The following is an 18,030-nucleotide window of genomic DNA, read 5'->3' as shown; positions in this document are numbered from 1 at the left end:
TACTACCTGACATATTTAGGTAGCCTCTGCAGCATGGAGCAGATATGTCAGCTAAGTCTTAAGATAAAGACGCTGCAGAGGAAAGAGAACACAAAAATTATGTTGTATTATTGACTGGGTATCGATTCTTAGTCACATTGCTCAGGATCTGATCTAGTCTGGGTACCTATTTATCTATGTTACCCTCTGGCGTCTTGGTTATATGTATATATTTCTTTTATGTCTAACCTAAGGTCTTCATTTATTTCGTCTATGGTACGGAATTATATATTTAATCATCGCTTTTCGTTTTTGAGGTATTAACTAATACATTGCGCCGTAGCTTGCTTCTTCCGCTTCCCTCTCTTCCCGGATTAAATGAAGCCTCTCCTGGACCATTCCAGCGGCTTCACTCTGTTGTAATTTTCGTCTAAAGGACCGGCCCTGGATGACGACGTAAGCAGTCAGTATCGCACCAAGCATCGTGCCACCAGCCGCCATGGCGGCGTTGATTGGCGTCGGGTCACCCTGTAGCGGGCCGTGCGTCAGCGCGTCGAGCCCTGATTGCACGAAGTTAACAAGGCCCGACAAGCAAGTAATGGTGCCATAGATGCGGCCAAAGGTTGCGAAGCCAAATATTTTAGTGGCGAAGTCACTGACTGCGCTGTAGTACAACGGTCGAAATAACACGAAGGCTACTACTGTCGCATACCCGGCCCATAGCTGGGGGAGACAGTTGAGGATCCCAATTGCCACAATGAAGAATGTTAACACGGCCGACGCCGTTGCTACGCTTAGGCTGTTAAGCAATATTCCGATAAACGGCGTGGCAAAGACACCGCCTACGGGTAGTGCAACGTCGAAGAAGTGGTTGATATCCTCGGCGAGCCGTTCTGATCCCAGTAAATACCGGTACTGAGCGCGGATGGTAGCAATGAAATAGTTCATGCGCAGCATCTGTAATACCGTGAGCAGCAGCAGGAGTATAAACCACGTTGTTGTCATCTGCCGATGCGCCGGTAGGCCGTGCAGGATACCCCAGATACCACTGGCCGCCTGCCGCTCCTCTTCAGCCTGCACGCGGTCCTCGCGCTCCGTCTCGTCGCCCACTAATTCCTCGATCTGCTCGAGCTTGGAAAGTCGCCGCTCGGTACGTGCACTTCTCACGCGCCGGATTTCGCTCGGGCTTTCAAGATCGTCATCCGAGTCGTGCACGTCGCGTGTGGCGTCCTGTACTTTCTCGATTTTGCGCTCGAGCTCAGGTGTCGAGTGGTATGCCCGCGGAGGCATGAGCGCAAACTCTCCAAGAAGAAGCAACACGCCCACGATCGTGTACCCGAAGAAGAAGCGTGCGGGCGCAAAGGTACGGCCTGATGCCTCCCATGCTAGCCGGTAGAACAGGAATATAGCAGCGGAGCCGTCGAAGGCGCCCGTCACTAGCGCGACGATAATGCCCGAATATCGCGGGAACGCATTCGCGAGCTGGAAGCTGGGGACGAAAACGAATGTCCCGCCTAGACTTAGCAGTATGTTGGCTAACAAGTACCCGTCAAACTCGGGGATCTGGAACGCGAGCCCCATCAGCACACACCCCGCCATCATGAATACGCCCGAGATAACATAGCATAGGCGACGTCCGTAGCGGTCGAGGACCCATCCGGCGACTAGGGACGAGGCATTGGTCGTGATGGAGGCGGCGATGAAGAACAGATTCAGGCGCATATCCTGCGCTGCGCAAGGCACCTTCTCGCTGCCGTTACCGGCGCTGCTCTCATCGCGGCCGTCTCGAGGGCAAAGGTCTTCGTATACGCCCTCCTCGATTAACACTGGTTTGAGTGATGCGAAGCCGTATACGATGCCGGCGGCGAACCAACATGCTACGATGGCGAATGCGACTTGGGCTAGAGGGTTCAATCAGCTTGTATCCATTATCTACTAGGGGATATGAAATGAAGCCACTTACCTACTCTCTTCGCGGCAGAGACCTTGTAAGCGGCAGTATTAGGTAAGGCAGACTCTTGCGAGACAATGGGGCCAGCATTGTCGCCGTGGCCGAAGGCATCGTAACTCAGGGTGCGCCATAGAATCTCTTCCTCTCTGTGGTCTTCATATTCCGGGAGCACGCGGTCGATGCCCTCGTTTGCGGTGACATGCTGGGCGAGCGACATGGCATCGGGGAATTGCCGAGTTTCTCTGGGGCTGCGGGATTGGAGCTATAATACCTAAGGTCCAACACTATACTACCTAGGTAGGTAATTAAGACTTGCGATCGAGAAAAGTGGCAAGACTAGGTGTACTTCCCGCCTGAATATTAGATAATAGACGAACTGTCTGGGTTACCTATTTCCCCTCCTCAAAAACTCGCGAAGCTATTTCTTCTAGGTATTCACGACATCTTTAGTTTTGACCGGCGGTCAACATCTGTTCTAGAATCATGAGGAACATGGGCGATTATGCTGGAGTGTTGACGTCAGGGGATCCACGTGGGCCCCCTGCAACCATACTGCAGCTATATGTATATACCTACCTAACCTAGGTAGTTACCTAACCTAGGTAACTATACATTGCAACTAATATTAGGTAACAAATACTGCTTTAGGATGGTTATTGCTTTGATGAAGTGAAATACGCAATATTTTCTCTTTGACTTATTGCTTGGAAGATGATAGTTTAAGAACTTGTTGATAAGGTAGTAGTTAATATATATCAGAGTAGACGAGGAAGCTAACCATTGCAAAGTCATCACCTATCACATTTCTTCAACTAGTAAGTATTGCTTCATCGTTCGAGCAGAGCGGGAGTTCCAGCGGTTGATTATTCGTAATATAAAAGCTCGCTGAAACGGGTTTCTGAATATTATCAGATGGCGCCAACCCGTGCTTCTGAGATGTCTAGAAATGGACGAGCGTAGAATTGCGACCCCTGTGACGCCGAGAAATAGACCGAACGCTTAATATTATGTATAATTTGTTTTATTGGCTCTATAAGAATTAGGCGTCCTCTGGGCCACGCCATCCAAAGCATTCTATTCATATTGAGCGATATCGTTTAATTATATTCGCTTATTTCGAGGCGGGGTATCATGGTATTGTTGAGTTTAGAGCTCGCTTGTAGGCCTTTCAACCCATATGGATAGGCGGGGCAGTCATCCTAGCTTTCATCATGCCTAATTCTGAGCTCTTTGCCCACGACCCGTCGGGAAGTTGTCGGTAGCATATTAACTTGCCCTCATCTCCGACACTTCCCAGAATTTGGCCATCGTCGTCGAAGTCGATTCTCCATACAGGAGACCGGTGAGCACTAAGTTTGGATAGCAGCTTAACAGTGTGGTGGACCTGTCCCGGTAGATCGGTCGAGGTACGTTCTCCGTGAGTCCCGGACTTGTCGATCTCGGCTCTTATGCCGGAAGGAGCTTGAGAGGATCTACGAAGATGGCTACTTTTAGAAGCAGAGTTTTCGTCGGCTTTTGCACTGCCTAGAATATCCGCTAGAGCCCAGGATTTGCCATCGTCTTGTGAGAAGGGAGCATCAATCCGGAACACCCGCACGAAGCCGTCTTGGCATGCAGTAGCAATCATGTCGTAGCCCCTATAGTTTCCGGGAGCCCAAGCGACGTCTCGGACTAAGTGATTATGGTCTCCGATCTCAATAGCTAGGTAGAACTGTCTTTGTCTTGTCGGGGCGCCGAAGGAACTAGCAACAGTATCACGAGTTCTAAAGATTTTTACCGTGGTTAAGCCCGATACTACCAGACTCAATGCATCCGCTGGTACACCGGCTCTCAGGGCATTGTAGCAAGGTTCAGGATTCGGGTCAAAGCAGACTTTAAAACATGTTTCCTCGCCACGATTCGGCTTAGTGCAAGTCTGGAAGTCATCAGACTTTGCATAGTCAGTTAGAGTCTCGGGCTCCTCGCCTTCGTATACTGTGAGATGGCCGTCCGAGGCGAGAAGGGCGACATATGTAGACCGGGTTACCTCATCATGCTTGACCGAAAAGGACCTATAGGGATACCGGGCGGACCTCAGCTCGGAAACATTCTTGCCATTCCCGTCCCTCGCGCTGAAACGCCTTCCCGGGGCAGCTGAAGGGTCCTCAGCCCATAGTCTAAAGCGGCCCTCGATGCCGAGGGAGGCTAGTAAATTGGGATATATGGTGGGCGTTAGCCATTGAAGCTAGACGAACTGTTAGAAATGTGTTAAAGCTATGAATTATCTAACTACGTTTTAAGAGAAACGAACCTCTAGAATCTCGCCTGTGTGAGCTTTCCAATTGTCGCATAATCGCCAAATGCCATCTTGGTGTCGATTGAAGACGCGAATCTTGCCGTCTACACTACCTGTGGCGCATCTGTCGCCGTATGCGTTGAAAGCAATTGCTTGAACTAAATCCTTGTGACCGTGTTGGACGATATCGAAAGAAGCGCTATTTTCAGCTGTATGATCCTCTCCAGTTGGCGAAGGTCCCATTATTACGCCTACGACGCTGTCGTCATTGCGTATCCAAGAGCTTGAGATATAGAGCACGGAGTTGTTGAAAGTTGTTGAAAGTTGTTGTAGCTTTGGTGCTTTGGTGGGGGCGAGATGAAGCTTAAAACGGATTGAGACGAGTTACCGGGGTACAATACTACAATACATAACTCTTACATAATGGTACTCTTTATAAGCATCTACTCGGTTAGAACAATTTGTATGAAATATCAGTGAAATACTAATTCATATACAAAAGTAAATGCATAAATACGGATTGTTTTGGATGGAATTGAGGAGAGGAAAAGGGGAGGAAAATAAACACGTGTTGATAATACGGGCACATGAATTCTTAAAACTGGAATATTATGCGAGCTTCTTCATTTTCGGTTGAATTAAGACGCTATCTCGAGATCTCGTAATTTCACTACAGCATGAGTATATATACAGTGAATCAAACCCCCGGTTTCCATCTGCTTAAATGGCCCCTAGTATTACCTATATTCTCCCTTCTTATAGGTTCTTGAGCTGACGTGCGTGGCGTCGAGCATGACGCTTGCGGGAGCAAGTCTTCTTCGGCGTCGTCGTAGCTGGCGAGCTGGCAGCCGGCTGGGTGTTGACGGCAGCAGAGGTGCTACTAGCGATAGGGGAAGTAGCAGTAGGAACGGTGGTGGTGGTGGGTTGAGCAGGAGTCGTGGTTGTGCTCGTAGGAGCAGGAGCAGGAGCAGAAGGCGAAGAAGCATTATCGTTGTTTGAAGATGACGATCCATCAAACTTCACCAAAGTAGGACCGGGAATCTTGTAATCAGCAACCGACGAAAGCTTTTCGTCATTGTAGATGTTGTGTAAGATTCCGGGGTCGGTAGCAGTGTAGAGCTGTGTACCGACGACACCATCCGGAGACTGGGTACCGGACCCAGAGACCTGGAGGTTGATACACTGGGGGTACATCTGCGCTTTTCCTTCGGTGCCAGCCTCGTGTAGAGCAATGAGCTCGTGACGAAGAACGTAGTTTCCAGACTTAAGTGAGCTGGGAATGGTAACCTTCCAAGTAAGGCTATCCTGAATTAACACGTCATCAGCCCACCTGCCGATTGAGCCACTGCCGGCACCCAACTCGAGCTGGCCTGCCTCGGCTATCTTGAACCACTTGAGAGTTGTCTTGTCGACAGTTGAACAGTCACCACCGCAGTCTGCCAGGTAGTCAATAACCGGTCCTTTATGAGACTCTGCCCATTGGTTCCAAGTGAGTGAGACCTCGCCACCGGCGGCGACAGGTGCAGACAAAGCAGCATTGGTAGCATCCAAGTGACAGATGATATCGGGATCTTGAAGCGCCGATGAGAGCACGAAGCCGTTGTCTTTAGCCCCATTGCTCCACGTAATACTGTCCGGCTGAGGTCCGAAAGGTGCAGAGGTAGGATCGAATCCTTGGTAGGATTTGCCGTCGATAGTCACAGTCGTAACATGACCATGGGCAGAAACAGAAACGGCACCGGCAATGGCAGCCAATAAGCTAGACGTAAGTGCAGAAGGCATATTGGAACTTGGTTATTTAGGTATATACGATATGTGAATATAGACTGCTGGTGAAGGCCGACTTGCAGTAACGAATGTGAATTGACTTCAAGTCAAGTATGAAAGCAGCTTAGAGGAATGAATGTGACGAAGATAACTTCAAGAGAATGAACGAAGACTCGTGATTAGTCTGATAAATCAAGAGAGATGGAATCAGGTCGAGAGAACACTTGCCCTCCTTATATTAACTTACTCGAAGCCCTACCCATGTCTACCAAGAGCCGCACTTTGGCCTTTTACAGTAACATCCGGGAAGACGAAGATCATGTCGATCCACCATAGTGTTGTGTCGGCGCCATCTACGAACGTGCTAAACAGGGTTCAAGTTCAAATGAGTTCTCGAATTGGTGGAATATCAATTTGCCAAGGAATGTACCAGCACTCTGAGTTCAAAAGAATAAAGAATCTGACTTAAGGGCTTGGTAGAGTGAAATGAGAACCATAGAGACGACTTGTTAGAAGGTTTCACATGTGGCGCGAAGCAGGGGGTTGTATACTCCTGGAATTCCGATAATGGGAACGACCAGGTCCTTATGCATATGGACGTTCTATAACCAACGCCAACGCGCGCTATGGATGCTTTTGCCCGAGTGAACTGTTGTTTGAGATGAACAATTTCGGTGAAGTGAGTCTTGGCGCACGCGCCACTAAAGATAGCAAGGGCTGAAGGAGTGTATTAACCCCTGAAGCTGATCACGATGCGGGGCGATATTCGAAGGGCCGCTTCTGAGATCCACACTATCGACATCAGATTATCGCGCCACGTCCCGAAGATCCTAAATTAAAGAACTAATAGAATAATCTCAAACATGCCAAGCTCAGTCCATGACAGTGCTTTTGTAGGAGAGATCTCGCAATAGGGATACTCGATCTTGGGCTATACATAGAACGTGCACTAACATTTACCTCGAAAATAAATATGTTGACCTACTAATGCCTGTATTCAAGTTACTCAAAATCATTTATGAGATATCTAGGGTATTGAAATCACAGGGGCTGCTTAACGCCAACTCTTATAGACCTATAAATAAAATGTGAATAGGTAGACAATTATAGCATTTGCAAAGTTGTTAGGATATCCCAGAGAAGCGCTCATATAGTAGATGACTTGTTGTCTCTTACATCGAAGTAGATGCATCTATATAGTACAAATATCGTTGGTACCAACTCAAATTATCGTTAACCCAAAGGATCAGTATCCCCAACGCCCGAGCACAATACCCCTGACGTAATCGTTCAATCATGGCTCCTAGCTCGCTTAATGATATCCGAGGCGCCCAAGTTCAACCCCTTTTCGATACACTAATTTCATTTGTTCTTGATTGCCCGGCTAAGAGGAGTGGTGCCTTGCCTCTGAGAGTAGAGGAGATATGCGAATACAGCCGCGGCCAAGGTACCCAAAATGAAAAAATTGTCTGCAGCGAATTAGTACGGACGATAAATAGGAAGCAAGACGAGGGACGGCTAGACTTACGAATTGCGAAGCCAAGAGTGCCTTCAACGAAGTTGATAAAGGCTTGGAATAGACCAATAATCGAGTTGAGGATCCATTGAAAGAAGTTGATGACAGCTCCTAAGAGACCTTGGATCACTTCGATGATTGATTGGAAGAAGTGACCAACACCCGCTGCGAGACCCATGGTAGCTATTTAATTTTAACTCTGTTTATTTTATAAGTAAATATCGCTTGTCTATCCGAAGTAAGATGTAATTTGAATAATAATAATAATAATGTTGTGGCTTATACTCCACGCGGTTATGCGTGTTCTTATAGCTCTCTCAAGAGCCGCCACACTCCAAACTACGTCACCGAGAGAAGTATGCAAAAACTTTCAGAATCCGGACAAAGAAGTGGGATTTGATGGCGTAGTATTAGACACTCGTGACGCTCGTCTTCGCCAAGGGTCACGTAGCTGTGTAAAAGTCATGACGTCAGTCTCGTAGATTGGGAATGACAGGTCACAATATCTCATTGGTTGAGCCTCAAGGTCCAATAATATCATGCTATTCTTTATAAGATTCATTTTGTAGTATCAATATACAATATACTTAGGTACCTATTAAGAAATAAAGAGCTATAAGACTATAACCCGATTATAGTAAAAAGTACCTGCACATTTCTGGTACACCTTTCAAAATGCGGAAACATTGTGAAAAAGATAGGAACATATTATGGACTGACTAATACACTATGTTTGTGACATAGAAAATAATGAATAATAAATAGATATTTTAGAAAGTTCCCCACTGGCCTTTTGATAAGCCAATTTCTCCTCGGTGGGCGCGGTTAGAACCCCTCGATAAGGATTTTGAATCTTACCTGCCACCGCCTTGCTTGACCTGGACATCACGAGGGACGTCATAGTCTATGAAGAGTTAAGAATAGATAATGCTTCTGATATGCTAATCTTATCATCTTGAAGAAAATATGTCCTCGATTTTAAACACTCGTCCAGTCCCGAAAAGTACTTTGTCATAAATGTAGTAAATTATTTATGACAAAGTACTTTTCGGGACTGGACGATTTGTTAGATATTAAATGCAGAACTGACATGAAATAGTAGTGCCTATTGCTGGAGAAGAATCAAGATATATAATAACAGATGTTAATAAATATATCCTAAGACCACTCCAGAATTCTGTAGCGAAGGGCAGATCTATATAGAAGTCCCAACAGCTGCCAATACCACAGTAATTGAAAGCCCTAATTTTGCTCTCAATATACTATTATATCTTGCTACAATAAAAGAACTTTATTGGTCTCTTGGTCGTCATAAAGGGTACCTAAGATACTTGAAAATTGCGCATGTATTTTGGAAAATTCTCCAGGATATAGTATAGAAACTCCATTACGAGCATTAAGAAACTTCTTTGTAGCCATATAGGCCCTCATATAGCCCCTTTACCTGTTATCTAAGACATACGCGCATTATATAACATTGCGAGGATGAATAGCGAGAGCTTAAGCACTTAATAATACTGTACTTCTGAAAATACATCAACATAATAGGATTAGCATAACATCTTATATTGTTACCCAATCAATAGGCTATGATACATAGTATCTGAGTTAATCCAAGACACCATACGGTAAAGGAAGGGCGTTGTTGGGTATCATTCTGGCCACTGTGGCTTGCGCTTCCAGCATCCAGTGCAGAAGAGCACATTTATATTCGAAATTTACATGCATCTAAATCATTCATACAAACGCTGCATATATCCAATGCAAACCAGTTCAATAGAAGAACAAATAGTTACCCAAGTCCACAGCTTAAGAGGATTCCTCTCTAAGCCGGAATCTTAAGTCTAGCCGTCCTGGCGCGGCCGTGAACTGATCTCTGAGATCGGCGAACAACTTCTCGCCCTTCTCATCGCCCCAGAACTCGACTCTGAACTTCTTTACAAGTAAGGCGATGACGAATCGCATCTCGGTCATCGCGAGGTTCTTCCCAATGCAGTTAAATCGGCCTTGGGAGAACGGGGCGAAGCCACGGGCATCCTTGACCATTTCTGGTCGTGTAGTCCAGCGCTCGGGGATGAACTGATCGGGTTCTTCGTATGAGGAGTCAAGACGCGCGAGAGAGTATCTGGGCGCAACAATCGTAATATTCCCCGGGATATATACGTCGTTAATAGTCATTCCGGTTGGGGGTGATTGGCGGTAGCCGCCCGTAGGTACGGGAGGGTATAGCCGCAATGTTTCGTTAATAAGGGCGTTGAGGTGGCCGCAGTTCTGAAGCTGTGACTTGTCGTAAATATCTACATCCTTGAGTTCGGAAAGTAGTATGTCTTGGTGCCAAGGGCTGCGAGCGAGCTCGTAGAAAGCAAAGACGAGGGTTGGGGCAATAGTATCGCTGATCTTGGTTAGTAAGACGATCTAGCTGATAATATGATCATGCCGTAGACTAACCTTCCAGCAATGATGATGGTGATGGCATCGCCATTCAGCCACTCACGGTCAGCTTCCAAGGAGCCCTTTTCAAGAGACGCCTCGATTAGCCAGTGTGAGACATCGGGCCTCTCTACTTTCCTCTATTGGCAGGTTAGAATTTTTAATATTAAGACGTAGTAGGAAGAAACATACTGCTATCCGTTCGCCCATGCGGTCCTTACACCACTGCATCATACTAAGCCAATCCCGAACGATATACATCCAGGGGGTAATGTAGAATGCGATTTGAGCTATCCATGGTACCGGGCTAAATGGCCCCAGCAAGCTCATAGCTCTCCTCAGCAAGCGAACTGCGAAGTGCCACTTCTTATCTTTCAACATGCCGAATGATCGTGCAAAGGCAAATTCGCCCATAACATCAAATGTAAACCAGTAAAACCAGTCCGATACATTGACGGGAGAATCTTCCATCGCAAGCTTCTCGATCTGAGATGCAAGTGTTTCTGCATATTCCACGACACGTTCTTCGTAGATGGCAAGAGCCTTATTGCTGAAGCCTCGGTCCCAGACACGTCGTCGAGCATCATGTTCCTTTATGTTTCGAGTTGTATTAACTGCGAGTTCAGGAAGCAAGAAGTCGTACCAGACAGCCTTGGTACACTTATTCCTGGGTCCATCAACAGCCAGGGGAACAGCAGCGTCGACGAAGGTGATCTCCTCTGGGCCAGTCCGAATAACTGGGCCATACTTCTTGCGCAGCTCCTCAATGACGAGGAAATTCTTCCCCGTACGGCATTGCCATACGTGCCAAAACTTCGTGGCTCCTGCTAGCCAGGGTCCAGGGAAGTGTCGTAGTCTGTGGAAGAACTTTCGATATATGACGATGCTAGTGAACAGCGCAGTTGCATATGAGCTTACTATTAGAGAAGCAATCTTGAAACTGGTATTAACGTCCGCTCCGAGTCGCTGCTCGACGAAAAAGACGACGAAAGCGAGGAAAGAGTAGATTGTAAAGAGTGTAGGTGCTTGCATATGCCATTCGCCGCGAATAAAGATAGCAAGATGGGAGAAAGCTCCCAGGGCAGCGGCCCCCAGACAAGCGTAGCCGGTCGTAGTCGACAGCATACTAAGAAATCGTGCCAAGAGAAGGCGTCAGAGCTCACTAGTGAAGGGGAAAGATGCAGGTCAGGGAGGTATTCCTGTAGAAACTAATCTAAAAGAAAGACTATATGTAGCTTACAGATGGGGGGACGGCATCCTCCGGGACACAAACCCCCTATCTCTGACGACTCGGCATCGTGGCCACTTTTACTGGACATCAGCAACTCCTTCGAACATACCTATCCATCCTAGGACTCGGGCAGCGTGTAATACTACCAAGTAACAACTCGATAGAGAACTATATAGTTACCTAGGTAGTTTACAGGGGTAAATAAGGTTATTTTCGGTACATATAGCCCATCGCATCGATCCTCCGGCACTTAAGCGCCTTGGTGATCCATCAGGAATGGCCTCACTTGATTATCCACTCCTCCTCTCGTTTGGTAGGAAATAACAAGTGCATTTCTTATCCAGCCTAGTGCGTCGAATGAGTCCGAGAGGCCCGGTCGGATTATTGATATTGTACATACAATGTAGCACTATACATTTTACGCTTGTCCTGTGGCGGTCAGCTTTAAAGTAAGAGTGTCGATTATCTATCATTTTTTAAAAATAGATTCCCCCATTATATGACTTGATAATATGTATGGTTAGCCTATAAGTAGTAGTGGATGTAAGGTGTAAATCTGGTATAGTTTAGTCATGTCCGTTAGTTAACTACCTACCTACCTAGGTTACCTATGTATTTCTCAAGATACTTCGTATAAAACGGTGAAATTCTCACCGTCCTGTTTATTTCGGAGGAATGGATAAAACGGTCGAATTATGCAACCTAATTGCGACCCTTACATCGGGTATCACCCGCAGAAGGATCTAGCGTATCCAATCTATACTCTTATGTAGTGACAGGGGGTAAGTTGGGGTCACCACGGACATCGTTCCATTTATGTCGTGGAGCAGTAGTACTCGATTGCATATGGGAATTAATTCGATATCTGATATTGTAACCCTTCAGTTGAGTCGATCAATTTACGGCACGGCCATTACTTTTTAAATCGAATTCCTTCGCAGTCTCGTTTGATATCACAGACTAAGCTGATCCTTACCCCTAGTATACTCTCTCCACACAGCCCCCTGAGTTGTTCACTATCATAACATGCCTAAGCCAGTATTTGTTCTCCTCCACGGTGCTTGGCACAGTCCTAAGTGCTGGGATAGTCTCATTGCCGCACTGAGAAAGGCTGGCTACTCGGCTGTTGCTCCAGCCTTACCCTCATCCGGATCTACGCCACCTACACCTGACTGGTCCAAGGACGTCGAAACTATTAGGAGCACCGTTGAGGAGCTCATCCAAGAGAATGATGTCGTCGTCGTTACGCATAGCTTCAGTGGTATGACTGGAGGTACGGCCTTGGAAGGATTGGACAAGGAGACTCGTGCATCAAAGGGACTGAAGGGCGGCGTCATACGACTGATTTACATCACGGCCTTCCTCGTACCGGAGGGCTTCCAGCACTCGGCGCATGGAACACGCGATAATATGGTACCGGAGATGAAAACTGATCTTGATGTAAGATATGTCTTATTTCGATATTACTTTACTCCTTTATTTGACGCACTCTAACTTCTTACGTTCACTAGGCTGGCGTTATCACTGTGTCACCAGAACATGCTAAGGATATGTTCTATCAAGACCTCGATGACGCCACCGTTGCTGAGTTGGTGAAGGACTTGCGCCCTCAGAGTTTTGGGGCATTCTGGAGTACCACGACATATGCCGCGTGGCGTTATATTCCAACCACTTACATCCTGTGTCTGGGAGATAAGCCGTCGACCGTGGTTGCTGCGCGGTACCTTATTGACACGGCAAAGGCTAGTGGACCGCACAAGATCGAGAAGGTTGTCGAAGTCGATGCGGGCCACTCTCCCTTTATCAGCAAGCCCGAGTGGACTGCTGAAGCACTCATTGCTGAGATCAGTGGGCAAGCTTAGTCGAGAGGCTAGTCTAGAAGTCTTTTAGGGTCCAGTTGTAATTCTAAGTGTACTAAGTGTAGTCAATAAGATTTAGGTACTTGGTTCCCATCATATAAAACAAAATACTTAAAAGGGGGTTCGATCTATTCAGCTAGTTATATAAAATCATGACTTCTTGATATATCACTGTGACGGTCGCTGTCCGACAACAGTCAATCTCCCTATGTTGTAAGCAAGCTTCTGCCTGTTCTGAAAGACCTTGAAAATCAAGTCTCTGCACCGATCACCAGAGCCGTTGCGCATAGGGTCCAAGGCCTTATAACTCACTTCCTCGGATGCCATGAGCGCTGTATCGAGCTGGAAAGGTAGCAACTCCAGCGGAAACGGACGATTATTAACTGCAACATTGGTGAGTCCGTTCTCCTCGAAGAATTGTGGTAGTCTGATCGGCCAACTGTAGTAGAGTTCAGTCAATGCCAATGCTGCGGTAGCTATTATACTGGTTGTCACTTACTCATCCGCTGTCCAGTTTGGTCTCGTTCCACCTAACGTCCCTATCATCTCTAGAAGGGCAGTTAGATTATCCTCGACATCATTCCCTTCTTCTGTGCGGATGATCTTGAAGGTGCTGTAGTCCATCTCTCCCCAAGAGATCCATCCTCCAGGCTCTATCCTATGTATAAGTACCTAATCATGTCGCATTTAACAAGTTGAAATTTCGCGGAGAACATACTGAGAAGTCCGAGCAGGTTCCGTATTATAGGCGCCGGATCATTGTTATGCACCGCAAGGTGGAAGAGTTGGATATGAACGATATCATACTGCTCAAGCAAATGCTTAGGCAATGGACCTAAACAGTCTATCTTGTGTACGGCCACATTGGAAGGCAACCATTCTTTCGGTGGACATTGAGTTAGGTCGATATCAAACCCATCAATCTGAGCCGAAGGAGGAAGGTATCGTGCCAAATCGACCAGCCAAATCCTACAGGATGTGTTTTAGTATCACTGCTGTGGTCGCGGGCCGGGGGAAAATACCCAGTACCGACACCTATCTCCGCCACCCGTAGGTTTTCAACATTCGCCGGGATGCTAGGGTGAAGAGAGAAGCCCGCATCTTTCCAAAGAAAGTATTGTAGGTTCAGCCTAGTTTACGTATTAACCTATGGATCAAGATGATGTCAAGGTTTGTAGCTGGTGTTTAACCTACCTAGCATTTGCAGAGAAATTACGCCCAAGAATGTATGCTTCATGCTCCATGATGATGGAATGAGAAATGAAATGGCGATAGTAGTAAATAGGGGGTTTGGTGTTAGGAATTGGAGTTCGTTGAACGCGATGTTTGGGGGCGACTAGACAGTATCTAGAACCTCGCCGACCCCCTGATTAAACTACATTTGATCTATTTTCGAGTAGGTACATACTAAACTAGAGCAGCATGCGTATCCCAGTCGCACGTTTTAGAGTGGAGGATGTAGGGTTGCATATGGAAGTGTTACGATGTAACCTATAGTAAGCGCTGCAGGATATCCCCGTAGATGCGACTTATTGGCCTATTGGCTTATACGCATGGTACAGCTCCTATATTGCAGAATGGGCCTATAACTATGAATAAGAGCTGCGGCACTTCCCCCTCATCAGCTTACATACTACTATACGACACATAGATCAGCCCAGTCGGTCCGAGGACACGGGGATCCCACTAATAGATATCTCTTCAGCCCTCGCGCCTTGCGCCTGTGTAATTACTTAGGCTTACGCCGCTCGTTTCTTGTCTGTAATCAGCAAAGTTATTGAAATCATCGCGAAAATGGCTCCCTATTCACTGAGCATGCGATTCCCTACCGCAGTTCTCGTGGTCAATAGTATCGGTCTCGCGATCTCGTTTGCTGCTGTTGGTTTGAGATTCTGGTCTCGTTCTATGCGACGAGTTAAGACGAGACTTTCTGATTATACAATCGTTATTTCGTGGGTGAGTATCATTGAATAAGACATGCCTGCGAATACACGGCTGATTGTCTCTCTTAGTTATTTACTCTTGGCCTCGTCATTAGCGAAAATTATACCGTAACAAAGGGAGGAATAGGCCAGAGTTCAGCCGATGCGTCTCTTGAGGAGTTGTTGTTCTCGACCAAGGTATGCTTAATAGTGTTAACTGTTTCCTGAACATATAATGACTCGAGTTATAGCAATTCTTGGTTATCGGAGTCTGTGGAACGCTGGCAGTGACGTTCGTCAAGATCTCGATCCTTGACTTTCTGCTTTCCGTCTTCGCAGCCAACAAAGCCTTCCGTATTGCGGATTATACCCTGATGGGAATTACTAGTGCCTATGGGATTAGCTTTACCATCGTTACTCTGGCTGGATGCCAGCCTTTCGAAGCCAACTGGGATAAATTATCATATCCGGATTACCAATGCATTAACACGTCGCACTTCTATGTCGCTCAGGGAGCCATCGGAGCAGTTCTGGACTGTCTAATCCTCTTACTCCCTGTGCCAGTTGTGTGGACCCTCTCGATGAAGACGAGCAAAAAGGTCGCTTTAACTTTCCTCTTCACCGTTGGTATCTTGTAAGTTTTACTTCTCCTGCTCATGCTGTAAATGAGGAGCAGAGGACTAATAGGGCGGAATAGGATATGTGCTATCTCTTTCGTCCGTCTCGCATATAATACTCAACAAGAGTATATGCTTACTCATTTTACCGAATACGGTGGTATCGCGACGCTCCTCGGCGCCCTGGAAGCGAACCTGTCTATTGTCTGCGCATGCCTTCCGGCTATGCCCCACCTACTGACTTCATTCGCGGAGAAAATAAAGATGTCACTGGGATCGGAGAACGGTGGATTAAGGGGGCTTTTCAGCACCTTCTCATTCGGATACCGTAGGAATACCCGAGGCTCTGTCAAGCTCAGCGAAGCGAGCGACAAGCGGGGAAACGTGTCGTCGATGGACGATGACGTAGAGAAGGCTCGGGTCCAGAAGCAAATGGACAAGCTGTACCCGTTGAGCATGACGGGCGCGAGCCGAGGTAGCTTTGACGAAGAAAGGGCGTGGACGCAACAGACTGGCCGAACCTATGCCCGGGTAAACACGGCCAACACGGCCAACACGGCCAACTCCGGTCACAGCGAGGAACCGGTAGAGATGACAAGGCTAGGAGAAAACGTTGAACCGTACAGCACTATCAACGTGACCAAGAGCTGGAGGGTTAACTAAGGGGGCTAAGGTTGCCGCCACCTTGATGTGTATACAATTTATATGTACATTATCACTCTGTTCGATGAAGGACTTATTCGATGAGTCCTGACGGGTTAGTGGATTACGAATATTATGTCAAAAATGGTATGGTGTATATGCCCTCATTTAGAAAAAAATAATACGAGTAAAATTCAAACGAGTTGAAGCATGAGCCATTACCTGATGTGAGGGTTGTTAGCGGCATATGCACGAAGGGCACGTGTGGTATTGGTGTAGTATTGGTGTGGTATTGGTGTGGTATTGCTGGGTATTAGATTCTCTACAAAGATTGCATTTTAGTGGATACATTCTAGTTAAGGCTTAGCTGAAGATGCGGACGATATACGAATTAACCGTCATGTAAGGATGGGGCACACCTTGAGGAATGTCAGTTTCGAATAAGGTTAAAAAATAACCGGATGGCGTAAGATAGCTGAATGGCGTAGAGGTGAAACCGTTGTAGCCATCTTACATATCGGAAGAACGAGAATGGGGTGTGAAAGACAGGTACCTAAGGATTCTGATCCAAATGTTACACTTTTCCCGGGACGAACGGTTCGCATGTTTATGACACAGAGGCGGACTGGCTAAGAAGATGGTAATTTATTAGGCTGGATGTAACTTGGTGATGGTAGGGAACCAAGATAATCGACAAATAAAGTAGTATTGAAGGATTCCGATTGTCTCTAAATTAGGAGGTAGGTAGTTAAAGAAAAAGGAAAAAAGGAAGTGGGTAATAGAAGAAGGGTGGAAATGGACAATGAACCGTAAAGTCATATGATTGAAATGGGGAAAAAAGGTTTCCGGGTTTCTGTTAATTTGGTAGTCTGTACATAAACTTTAAGATAGACCAATCACCATCCCACCCCGTACAGGGATCAATTGCACTCCCACTTCTTTGGGTTGCACGACATGGGCTCCGTAACACAGCGTAAGTTTTAAGATAGTAAACCGAACCAGCCAATTAAAATCCAAGCCCTGTCCCTCTTGGGAAGGACGTGGGGTAATACCTCGAATCACATAATGAACCAAGATCAATCAAGATCAAGTCTGGGTCCATGGAGAGCAAATGGATGTATCAAATATTTCAAATATCATTGGAAGTCCCGTACAAAGTTTATAACAACAATAACAAATTCATGGAAATAAACAGCTGAATATACAGTGTTTATTACATAGTGCATCTAAAATCTCATACAGGCTCTAGATAGAGTCCTATCGCTAGCGCTTACAGATCTTCATTTGCGCCCCCAACTTACTTAAAGATACCGCTCGATCATTCGCCTAGAAGATTCATCAGGACTTTAGATCTTATCGATCAACACCATAAGATATCTTTGAGCTGCTAATAGAGTGGATACCGCTAATAAAGTACCTAGTTTATATCCAGGTCTTTATATCCAGGTCTTTATATAGAACGGCTTATTTGCTAACCGCTAGGACGGGTCGGCTTGGATAAAGTCGCTTCTAGAATTCGTTGGGCCACGTATGTAGGGACAAGCTCTTCTCTCCGGGTTTTGGAATCTAATTCAATACCTACCTATGTTACAACACATAAACGAACCCGAGATTTATGTAGAAGTAATATATTCAAGGCAGTCTGACTCATGTGCATGAGGCAGATCTCTTGTACGCCTTACGATCAGAAGAACATAATGTAACCGTTCGCGTACCAGGGGATTTCCAATGATGAATCCTCGACTACTACATCGTTGAAGCCTAACGCCGCCCCCTCGCGAGAATAGAGAGGCTTGCGAATCGCCACGGCACCCAAGTCCGGGTTGGCTGCTTGGGGACCA

General features: G+C 46.5%; 8 protein-coding genes across 8 annotated transcripts; 2 read left to right on the top strand and 6 right to left on the bottom strand.

Annotated features, from left to right (window-relative positions):
- Nucleotides 1-146: 146 nt before the first annotated feature.
- F4813DRAFT_263038 (putative MFS transporter) lies at nt 147-2,341 on the bottom strand. Its single transcript, XM_049240276.1, has 2 exons — nt 1,943-2,341; nt 147-1,880 (listed from the first exon to the last, which is right to left on the bottom strand). Exons 1-2 carry the CDS (start codon nt 2,145-2,147, stop codon nt 304-306), a joined length of 1,782 nt encoding a protein of 593 aa, XP_049102724.1. The 5' UTR covers nt 2,148-2,341; the 3' UTR covers nt 147-303.
- A 569-nt stretch (nt 2,342-2,910) lies between these two features.
- On the bottom strand, nt 2,911-4,534 carry F4813DRAFT_263042 (WD40 repeat-like protein). The gene is made up of 2 exons (XM_049240277.1): nt 4,221-4,534; nt 2,911-4,154 (listed from the first exon to the last, which is right to left on the bottom strand). Exons 1-2 carry the CDS (start codon nt 4,446-4,448, stop codon nt 3,099-3,101), a joined length of 1,284 nt encoding a protein of 427 aa, XP_049102723.1. The 5' UTR covers nt 4,449-4,534; the 3' UTR covers nt 2,911-3,098.
- Nucleotides 4,535-4,827: 293 nt separating this feature from the next.
- On the bottom strand, nt 4,828-6,657 carry F4813DRAFT_348243 (lytic polysaccharide monooxygenase). The gene has a single exon (XM_049242059.1). It carries the CDS (start codon nt 5,985-5,987, stop codon nt 4,962-4,964), a length of 1,026 nt encoding a protein of 341 aa, XP_049102722.1. The 5' UTR covers nt 5,988-6,657; the 3' UTR covers nt 4,828-4,961.
- Nucleotides 6,658-6,952: 295 nt separating this feature from the next.
- F4813DRAFT_348242 (uncharacterized protein) lies at nt 6,953-7,896 on the bottom strand. The gene is made up of 2 exons (XM_049242058.1): nt 7,501-7,896; nt 6,953-7,441 (listed from the first exon to the last, which is right to left on the bottom strand). Exons 1-2 carry the CDS (start codon nt 7,664-7,666, stop codon nt 7,335-7,337), a joined length of 273 nt encoding a protein of 90 aa, XP_049102721.1. The 5' UTR covers nt 7,667-7,896; the 3' UTR covers nt 6,953-7,334.
- Nucleotides 7,897-8,922: 1,026 nt separating this feature from the next.
- F4813DRAFT_348238 (cytochrome P450) lies at nt 8,923-11,710 on the bottom strand. The gene is made up of 4 exons (XM_049242057.1): nt 11,159-11,710; nt 10,111-11,080; nt 9,937-10,058; nt 8,923-9,880 (listed from the first exon to the last, which is right to left on the bottom strand). The coding sequence occupies exons 2-4, from the start codon at nt 11,041-11,043 to the stop codon at nt 9,298-9,300; spliced, it is 1,638 nt and encodes a 545-aa protein (XP_049102720.1). The 5' UTR covers nt 11,044-11,080; nt 11,159-11,710; the 3' UTR covers nt 8,923-9,297.
- Nucleotides 11,711-11,726: 16 nt separating this feature from the next.
- F4813DRAFT_348237 (alpha/beta-hydrolase) lies at nt 11,727-13,128 on the top strand. Its single transcript, XM_049242056.1, has 2 exons — nt 11,727-12,589; nt 12,661-13,128. Exons 1-2 carry the CDS (start codon nt 12,176-12,178, stop codon nt 13,009-13,011), a joined length of 765 nt encoding a protein of 254 aa, XP_049102719.1. The 5' UTR covers nt 11,727-12,175; the 3' UTR covers nt 13,012-13,128.
- On the bottom strand, nt 12,984-14,527 carry F4813DRAFT_262949 (S-adenosyl-L-methionine-dependent methyltransferase). Its single transcript, XM_049240275.1, has 5 exons — nt 14,203-14,527; nt 14,031-14,138; nt 13,727-13,977; nt 13,508-13,661; nt 12,984-13,447 (listed from the first exon to the last, which is right to left on the bottom strand). The coding sequence occupies exons 1-5, from the start codon at nt 14,250-14,252 to the stop codon at nt 13,177-13,179; spliced, it is 834 nt and encodes a 277-aa protein (XP_049102718.1). The 5' UTR covers nt 14,253-14,527; the 3' UTR covers nt 12,984-13,176.
- A 48-nt stretch (nt 14,528-14,575) lies between these two features.
- On the top strand, nt 14,576-16,524 carry F4813DRAFT_262913 (uncharacterized protein). Its single transcript, XM_049240274.1, has 4 exons — nt 14,576-14,964; nt 15,021-15,128; nt 15,182-15,564; nt 15,628-16,524. The coding sequence occupies exons 1-4, from the start codon at nt 14,803-14,805 to the stop codon at nt 16,208-16,210; spliced, it is 1,236 nt and encodes a 411-aa protein (XP_049102717.1). The 5' UTR covers nt 14,576-14,802; the 3' UTR covers nt 16,211-16,524.
- The last annotated feature ends 1,506 nt before the right edge of the window (nt 16,525-18,030 follow it).

The sequence above is a fragment of the Daldinia decipiens genome (genome assembly GCF_022478715.1).
Source record: "Daldinia decipiens strain CBS 113046 unplaced genomic scaffold F4813scaffold_5, whole genome shotgun sequence".
In the NCBI taxonomy this organism is placed as follows: Eukaryota; Fungi; Ascomycota; class Sordariomycetes; order Xylariales; family Hypoxylaceae; genus Daldinia; species Daldinia decipiens.
Note: the sequence above shows the minus strand (reverse complement) of the source record. Positions and strands in the feature narration are given on the sequence as shown.